The sequence below is a fragment of the Vespa velutina genome, chromosome 9 (assembly GCF_912470025.1).
Source record: "Vespa velutina chromosome 9, iVesVel2.1, whole genome shotgun sequence".
NCBI classification, from domain to species: Eukaryota; Metazoa; Arthropoda; class Insecta; order Hymenoptera; family Vespidae; genus Vespa; species Vespa velutina.
The window spans coordinates 5,766,757-5,776,756 of NC_062196.1; the positions used below are offsets into that span (position 1 = coordinate 5,766,757).

Below are 10,000 nucleotides of genomic sequence, written 5' to 3' on the forward strand. Positions count from 1 at the left end.
TTTCTATTTTTTCTTCTTCACTTTCGATAAAAAATAAATTACGTGGACGAACGCAAATATTCATATTAAAATGAAGAAGAAAATGAATGAATGAATGAATGAATGAATGAATGAATGAATGAATGAATGAATGAATGAAAGAAAGAAAGAAAGAAAATTTTACGACGAAAAGAAAGTGAAATAAGTTGCGAAGTTTAGGAAAAATTAAAAAAAAAAAAAAAAAAAAAAAAAAAAAAGAAAAAGAAAATGGGAAAAAGAGAAAAAGAAAAAGAGAACGACGAGAAGAGAGGAAAAAGAAAAAGGAAAGAAATGAACAAGTGAAGATACGATAAAAATTTCAACCCTTTTACATTTTCCAACTTTTAATTTTAATAAATAAATAAATAAAGAAGCATAAGAAAAATAAATAAATAAATAAATAAATAGATAAATAAATCAATAAAAAGAGAAAAAAGAAAAAAACAAAAAATTCATATGCCAACAGAGTATCGAGGTCGAAATGGTGGTACCACCGGACGGTGGATGGGGCTGGGTGATCGTTGCAGCATCCTTTCTCTGCAATCTATTCGTAGACGGTATTATTTTCAGTTTCGGAGTTTTCCTCAACGACATCACGGAGGCATTCAATGTGTCGCATGCTAGCGTAGCATTGGTTGGTTCCCTTCAAACAGGATTCTATTTAATGGCCGGTTCGTAAAAAGAAATTTTTATTTTTAAATAATACATTTTATTGAACGTGACAAAAGTTTGAACTTTATTATATAGATTTCTATCGAATTTGAATTCAAGATATTCACTTTAATTCTATTAACGTATTATATTTTAATCGCGTTACAATCGCAATATCGTACGATCTTGATCAATATCATTTATTTTAATATTTATAATCTATGTATCTATGTATCTATGTATATATGCATATATATGTATACATACGTCATCGATTCTCATTGATTTACTATACACGTATACGATAGATTATGTTAATCGATTTCTTTGCTAATCCGCCATACATTTCAACGTTAAATAAAATGTTTATCTCATAGGACGTTAGAAGGATAAATGTGATTTTTAACAAGTTGTATAATTAACCAGTTTCCGAACGAGAATAATATATCGATGATCGTTATTATTAGATCTTATTGTCGCATTTGAAAACAAATCGATTTCATAAGCAACTAAAATTTTCATTTATTAAAGTAAAATTATTACGACTTTATTATCTAATATATTTAATTAATATGTAAAAAATGTATGATAATTAAAACATTTCTATCTTTCATTTGCATATATCTTACATTTATTAGGGATATTAAATAAATGATAAATGTATCAGTTTATTCAAGATAGCTTCGATAATTCTTTTTTTTTTTTTTTTTTTTTTTTTTTTATTGAAATAAAATCATTCGGAATCTATCTTCTTTCTTTTCTTTTCTTTCTTTCTTTATTTTTTTTTTTTTTCTTTTTCCTTAAAGTAAAAAAACAAAGACAATAGCAATAAATCATCTTTCCTTGATATACCTTTATTTTTCAAGAGGAAACAGATTTATTTGATCGATCCATTTAATCGATTTAATGCATTCATATCGATATCGCTTATATTCGTTCTTTTATTTTTTCTTTTTTTGTCTTTTTGATAACTCAACAATGTATCATAATTTCTCTGTTAAAATTAATTCGTAGAAAAAAAAAAAAGGAAAGAAAAAGAAAATGAAGAAAAAAAGAAAAACAAAACAAACATCTATCACCTTAGATTATTTCCAATCTTCAAAATGTTAAGCAAATATAATCGATAAATCAATTTTTTCTTCAGTGACTTCTTCAAGTGTAATTATATTACTGAACGAAGTACGAAAAATTATATATATATATATTATTTTATATATATGCATATATTTAATTGAAAGAATCATTTAATCGAACGATTTGATCGATTCAATACATTGATATCGACTATCAATTATATTTGTTCTTTTCTTTTTGTCTTTTTAATTGTTCAAAAATATATCGCAATTTCTTCGTTAAAATTAACTGATAAAGTAGAAGAAGGTAAAATAAATAATAAATAAAATGAAATAAATTAAATGAAAACAGAAGCAAATAAAAAAAAAAAAAAAAAAAAGATCTATCATTTAGATTATTTCCAAATTTCAAATGTAAAGCAAATAAAATTGATAGATCAATTTTCGCTTCATTTTGACTACTTTTTCCAAATGAAAAATTGTTTTATCAAATGAATTAGAAAGAAATATATATATATATATATATAAATAAACAAATCTTCGAACGTATTATTATTAATTCTTTATCTTTTTTCTTTTTTCCATTTGCAGGGCCATTCGTATCAGCTTTAGCGAACAGATATGGTTTTAGACTGGTAGCAATACTTGGTAGCATACTTAGCTGCCTAGCCTTCGTCCTTTCGTACTTTAGTGCGTCCATAGAGTTTCTTTATGTTTCCTACGGTGTCCTCGGTAAGTTATAGGTCTCTTATTGAAAAAGTTACATTTTGCACGAGCACTTTTCTACTGCTCCTCGAGGGAAACTTTTAATCCCTCTTCGGTTTATCGGATCTTTTATCAAAAAAGGGAAATAAAGGAGTAATGGTAATATTAAAAAAAAAAAAAAAAAAAAAAAAAGAAAAAAGAAGAAGAAAAAAAGAAAAGTAAAAAAAGACAGAGAAAAAAAAAAGAAACAAAAGAAAGAGAAGAAGAAAAATAAAAATAAAATAATCTTTCCTTCGCAAGCTGCCTTTGACGATAAAACCTCTCTCTCTTTCTCTCTCTCTCTCTCTCGTCGTAAACACCATTAAGGTAATGATGTAATCGTATTTAGATAAATCAAATGTACCTTTTTCTTTTCCTTTTTTTCTTTTCCACCTTTATCTTTAAAAGTACACAGCGATACACAAGTTCAACTTTTTGTAAAAAAAAAAAAGAAGAGGAAAAGGAAAAAAAGGAAAAGAAAGAGTTAGTCAAAGGAGTTGACCTTTAATTTTTTCTAAGATCGTACGCTTTTAGATATGTTTCTTATTTAGAAAATTTCTTGCAATGGTATTCTCGTATAAATTTGATACGATTTACGTTTTCCTTTTTTTCTTTCCTTTCCTCTTTTCTCTTTTTATTATTATTATTATTATTATTATTATTATTATTATTATTATTATTATTATTATTATTATTAAATCCAATTGTTATAATTGATATTTTAGAATAACGTATCACAGAGACGGATTTAACTCAATTAAAAAAAAAAAAAAAAAAAAAAAAAAAAAAAAAAACGAAAATATTCTATTTGCCATTATATTTACATTTTCATACAATTAATTAATTTTCGTAAGCGATATAAGTCCATTTTAAAATAGAAGAAGAGAAAAAGAATAAAACGAAAAAAAGGAAAAGAAAGGAAGAAAAAGGAAAAGAAAAAGAAAAAGAAAAAGAAAAAGAAAAAAAAAAGAGAAAAAAGAACCTTCAGCTTATCTTTGAGAGTATTTATAAAAGTGGTGACATAACGAAATCACTCGTGTTCGTAATCTTAAAAAAAAGTATGAAACGAGCTCATTAACGTTTAACAATATTTTTAAATAGACATTAAGAAATATTATTATCGCATATATGCGATCTTTGTATCGCTTTATTAAAGAGAAAAAAAAAAAAAGAAAAAAGAAAAGAGGAAAAAGAAGAAGAAAAACTATTTAACAAAAAAGAAAAGAAAGTAAAAGATTGATGTTCCTTCTTTTACGAAAGATCATTATTACCTTTAGATCATTACTTTGTTTGTTTGTTTATCATTATTTATAAATATTATACAGGTGGTATTGGAGTTGGTTTGATATACGTTCCCGCCGTTATAACAACTGGCTTTTACTTCGAAAGATGGCGAGCTTTGGCAACCGGTATCGCAGTGTGCGGCTCCGGAATCGGCGCCTTTTTGTTAGCTCCGATTTCGGATTTACTTATAAAGTCCTACGGTTGGCGAGGTGCCCTCCTTTTTCAAGCAGGTAAATGAAATATATTATACATACATACATACATTATATATATATATATATATACATTATATACATATATTATATACATAAATATATAATTTATATATAATATTATATATAAGTAGGTATAAATATATATATATATATATATATATATATATATATATATATATATACAGACATGTAGATATGTAGATACATATACGATACGTACATATGTACATACGTGGAAAGATAAACGTCGTAATATCGAATAAATTTATTATGAAATGAAAAAAAGATTTTCAAGGACTTATCTGATATATGTATTTTTAACGCAATATTTAATTATTTATATAAACTCTAAAATATCATACGTATCGATGATTTTAAGAAAGAGAGAAATAGAAAGAGAGAGAGAGAGAGAGAGAGAGAGAGAGAGAGAGAGAGAGAGAGAGAGAGGGAGAGAATGAATAAGCTGAAAGTAATAAATTTTTTTTCTTTTTTAACGACTTCACATTACTTATACGCTTGATAGAGGTCAAAATAAATCTTAATTTAAGGTATAGATATATCATTTTTTCTTTTCTCAAATTTTTTATTTCGTAATTAATAAAGTTTATGTAACAACTTTTATTGCCCTAAAATTATCAATGTCCTAAAGTCCATTCTAATAATCCGGTTAGGAATGCTGTTGAATTGCGCCATATTCGGTGCGATGTTTCGACCATTGAAACCAACGCGTATCAAGATAAAACCAACTCAGGAGAATGCTGTTATCGAGGCAAAAACAACGTTAATCGGTAAAGGTGTTTCGACGACCTCATTACATTGTGTTCAACCAAACAGAAATGGATTTTTTGGTACCAACAACAACACCGAGTATCCAACAGCGGCACAGCTTATTGGCAGCAGTCCAAATATAGTAAAGTAATTAAAATGAAAATGATTCTTTTTTTCCTTTTCTTTTTTCATTTTCTTTTTCTTTCACTCATTCCCTCATTTAATTCAACGATTTCAAAATCGATGAATGGATCGGTTCGATCGATCGATCACAAATTCTTATTTCAGTACGTCGAAGTCATTGCATTCGCTTCATAAGATACACGTGGAGCCGAGAAATTTAGAAAGAAAGTTGAATACGTCGGAGAAGAGACTATCGGCACCGATATATCCCGATCTCGATATCGATCACGAGGAGACCAAATCGATCGAGGAAGAGAACAATTTACTTGGCGGTGATATGGACAGACTTAATGGCAAAATACCGACGGTGAGATAAAGAATGATCGATAATTATTTCGACGCTTATCATCGCGTAACATTTTTCATTTTTTTTTCTTTTTCATACGGAATATCATACGGAATATTATCTATACTAATAACAAAATGAAAAATGACTATGCAAGGATACGCGTGTGTGTCGGTAATTATGAAGATAAATAGTGTAAAAAAAAAATTAAAAAAAAATAAAAATAATAGTAAAAAAAAAGACAAAAAGAAATAGTTACGACTTCGAATAATTTATTTGATTATATATATATATATATATATATATATATATATATATATTATATATTATCATAATCTACATGTATAACAAATAAATATATATATATATATGTGTATAAATTTATTTTATTTTGTTTTATATACATAAATTTTATGTATATAAAATAAAATGATATCTTATGATATTGAAGTTTTGTTTTTCTTTTTTATTTTTTCACCAAAAAAAATATATACATATATATAAAATAATATATATATATATATATATGTATTTATCATGATATCTTGTGATATAGAAATTTTGAAAAAAAAAAAGAAAAAAAATAGAGAAAGAAATAAATACTTATTGTTCGTTAGTTCAAGTGGACAATTATCGGAAATGATTTTAACAGATACGCAGACATACGATCAGTGGTCGCAGACTTCGTGCAGACTCGGACTGCAGCCAGAAATCTTTTAGAACGTGCAACAGGCGAAATACAACGAGCAAGGATCCCCAGAGACCATTCTACAGAGATGATATTTTTTATGGAGGATCTTTAAACAGATTAGCGCACTACAAGTCTCAAGTAAGTAAGGAATTAAAGTGACAATTGGAGAAAATATAGAAAGAATGGATATTATTTTTCTTTATTAAAAAAAAAACAAAAAAAAGAAAAAGAGAGAGAGAGAGAGAGAGAAGCAAACGAACAAATAAACAGAGGAAATTTTTCAATTGTTTGCTATTCATAAAAAAACAACAGAAACTTTCATTATATTTGTCTCTTTAAGAATTTTATTTTACGTCTTTAACAAGTAGAAACATTTTCTATTCTTTTCTTTTCCTTTTTCTTTCATATTTTTTTCTTTTTGTATTTCTTTTTTTTTTTTCTTTACATCCTTAAGATCAAATAACAAATTCTTCCGTCAGATTTTTCTTACCATTAATTGTTTTAATTTCGTAATTTAAGAATAAAAAATTCTTTTTGCGAAACAAACGAACTCGAGGACAATCAATAAATAATTTTATTCACAGCTATCCTCGGTTGGTTATCATATGTCTGTGACACGATTGCCAACGGCCACCGATGTCGAAGAGGAAAAAAGCGGTAGCTGTTATCTCTGTCCGGAGAGCGTGCGTCGAATTTTGACGACTATGCTCGATCTCAGCCTTTTAAAGAGCCCTTCCTTCCTGATCCTCGCCATTTCCGGTGGGCTCACAATGATGGGCTTTTATACACCTTTCATCTATCTTCCAGGTTTGTTCAATCGATCCTCAATGTTATGCGAACTCATATATATATATATATATAAAAATTAGATTTTAATATCGTTATCAAATAATTAAGATTGCAAATCATACTTGAAGAGGACTATTTCTTTAAATTCAATTATTTATCTCAATTGTTTTTTTTTTTTTTTTTTTTTTTTTTATTGCAACAATAATCGCAAAAATAATCTTATCTTTATTATAACACCTTTTTACTCACGTTACAACTTACAGGGTGGTCGTTTAATAGATTATCCGAGATTAATATCTTGCGATTGATTGAAAAATATATTTAAAAATTGTTTCAGATTTTTTTATTATTCTTTTGAATATTTAAAGATATTTATCGAAATTTTTAATATCCATTTGTTTATATTTAGTTAAAGTTGTCAGATAAAAATAAATCTTAAATTTCCATAATTATGTATATAATTGCCATATTTATTGATTATTTAAATTAAATTAATATTTAAAGATATTTATCGAAATTTTTAATATCAATTTGTTTTTATTTAGTTAAAGTTGTCAGAAAAAAAATAAATCTATTTCTATATTTATGTATATAATTGTCATATTTATTATAAATAATTTTTTTTTTTTCTTTTATTTCTTTTAAGATCGTGCCAAAATGGCCGGAATTGAGGCTTCATCGGCTATGTTTCTCGTTTCTGTCGTTGGTATTGGAAATACTATAGGTCGTGTTGCATGTGGCTTAGCAGGTAGTATACCTGGCGTTGATGCTCTCGTTGTTAATAATATATTTATAAGCATTGGTGGTTTATTAACCATGCTATCTGGATTATCATTGACCAAAGGATATCAATTCTTTTACGCCGTCTGTTTTGGTCTCAGTATATGTAAGTAAAAGAACATTAGATCATTAAAATATTTCGTCGTTCTCCTATCAGATTCCAAAGTCACTCGTTCTATTCGCACGATTATAAAAATTTTTTAAGAAACATACGATGAAAAATAAAACGGGACCATTTTTTTCATTCTTATTTGTCCTGTTCTCTTTGTATTTATCATAATATAAAATCAAAATCATTTAAAAATAACGTCACGATTTATAAGATGATTAACGCTAAAGAAAGAAAAAAGAAAAAGAAGAAAAAAAAAGAACAAAAGAAAAAAGTAAATAAAAGTTATTTTTCTTTTTTTCCCTTTTTTTCTTTTTTCCTTGAATTCCGACATTATTGAACAAGTAAAAAAAAATAGCGAAACCGAAAAGAAAAAAAATGATAGCTTTTTTTTTATCTCTTGTAAAATTGAATCTTTTTTTTTTTTTTTCTTTTTCTTTTTTTTTTTTTTTTTTTTTTTTTTGATAAAGAGAGGACAAATCAGAATGCAATATTTTGAAAAAAAGGAAGAAGGATGGGAGTACTGACCGTTGCTTTTGTATTGTTTCTTTTCGTTTTTAATCAACCATTTTTTTGTTCGTTTTCTCATTTCTTTTCTTTTTTTTCTTGTTTTTTTTTCTTTTTTTTTTTTTTTTTTTTTTTTTTTTTTTTTTTTACTTCTATAGCCGTGTTCGCATCGCTGAGATCGATTCTCGTGGTAGATCTTCTAGGGCTAGAGAAGCTGACGAACGCATTTGGATTGCTCCTACTGTTTCAAGGCGTGGCAGCGGCCGTAGGCGCGCCTCTTGCAGGTGATTAGAAAATATCGATCGGCTTTCCTAACGAGATTTCTCGCTGGGTCCACGTTGATAAAACGAGAGTTCGATTAGAAAAATCTAAACTGATCGTCTCGAAATAATTACAATTGAATTAAATTAAATATTCGTAAAAAAAAAAAAATATATATATATATATATTATGGTATTAGAAGTATGAAATTAATTTTATTACGATTATGAGTTTTTTTGTTTTTCTTTTTCTTTATTAAATATTATGATGTAAAAAAAAAAGAACGATTAAGAGAGCCGAATGAAAAATTCTCATTCTTCAAATCTTCTTGGAAAATCGGCATATCAATTTAGGCTTTTCTTTTCCTTCTTTTTTCTCTTTTATTTGTTTCAATGAAGCAACGTTATTTTTGTTTTAATTTTATTTGTTTCAATGACACAACGTTATTTTTGAAAACTTTATATGTACAATTTATAGAGAAGAATAAGAACGAGTTGAAATTAATTTCAGATAAAAAGAGATCGACGCGTTTTCTATTCTATTATTTATAATTTAATAATGTTAGAATATACGGAAAAAAAAGAGGCGGGGGGGGGAGGATAGGAGAAGGGAAAAAAAAAAACGAAGAAAAAAATTTCTTCTAAATCTTCCTTTTTAATTCTTCTAACAGGAGCATTTAAGGATGCAACGGGTAGTTACGATGCCTCATTCTATCTTTCTGGTAGTTTAATCTTCCTTTCGGCTGCGATCTGTTATCCTTTGAAGAGGGTCAATCAATGGGAGAAGCGCAGAAACGAAAATAAGGGCAGTGATGACTCGTTAAAATCCTGATCGAAAGTGAAAGTACGGACTTCGTATGTTATGTGTGTGTGTGTGTGTGTGTGTGTATGCGTATATATATATATATATATGCATATATACAGTAAATTTATACAGTAGAACCTTCATTATCGAAACAACGTTCTTTTGCATGGAACGTTAATTTTTTCTTTGTTAAAAAAAAAAAAAAAAAAAAAAAAAAAAGAGAAGAAAAAAGCGAAGAAAAATTTTGGACGTTCCAATTAATCGACGATCCAAAATTAATTCCTTTCTTCTTTTTTTTTTGCTTTTCTTTATATATATAATTCTATATATATAAAGTAAATATATATTATATATATATATAAAAGACAAAAAAAAAAAATATATATATATATATATATATAGATATGAAATTTGTATTTATAATAATACAACATATTTTCGAGAATATGAAAATCATATTATTCGACAATCGTAATACAACGAAGATATTAAATATATATTGTATATGTAATGTTTAATATATTAATTAATAATACGTAACAATATAATATTGATATGTATATTATTATTATTATTATTATTATTATTATTATTATTATTATTATTATTATTATTAAAGATTTATACAGTGTTACGGCGTGTCGAATAATTTTATTTTCGCCAAGTTCTTTGATTTTTTTTCGAAGGACCTAAATGCGTTTCGGAATAAAACGAAATGTATACCTTCTTGAGCATTTATTGTTGAAAGATTGAGTTCGTTGAAAGATTTATATAATTGTAGAATAATATATATATATATATATACATATATGTATATATTATTATTATTATTATTAT

At 26.4% G+C, this 10,000-nt stretch overlaps 1 protein-coding gene across 4 annotated transcripts in view; it reads left to right on the top strand.

Annotated features, from left to right (window-relative positions):
* LOC124951654 (monocarboxylate transporter 3) overlaps positions 1–10,000 on the top strand; it is a 27,056-nt gene that overhangs the window by 15,949 nt on the left and 1,107 nt on the right. For all 4 annotated transcript variants that reach the window (XM_047500392.1, XM_047500391.1, XM_047500393.1 and 1 more), the window contains exons 3-12: positions 485–689; positions 2,334–2,474; positions 3,812–4,000; positions 4,657–4,900; positions 5,042–5,243; positions 5,875–6,051; positions 6,498–6,720; positions 7,349–7,588; positions 8,257–8,382; positions 9,030–10,000. The exon at positions 9,030–10,000 is cut by the window's right edge and continues 1,107 nt beyond it. In XM_047500392.1, the coding sequence (XP_047356348.1) occupies positions 485–689; positions 2,334–2,474; positions 3,812–4,000; positions 4,657–4,900; positions 5,042–5,243; positions 5,875–6,051; positions 6,498–6,720; positions 7,349–7,588; positions 8,257–8,382; positions 9,030–9,190 (1,908 nt within the window). In that variant the 3' untranslated portion in view covers positions 9,191–10,000. The remainder of the gene's footprint in view (positions 1–484; positions 690–2,333; positions 2,475–3,811; positions 4,001–4,656; positions 4,901–5,041; positions 5,244–5,874; positions 6,052–6,497; positions 6,721–7,348; positions 7,589–8,256; positions 8,383–9,029) is intronic.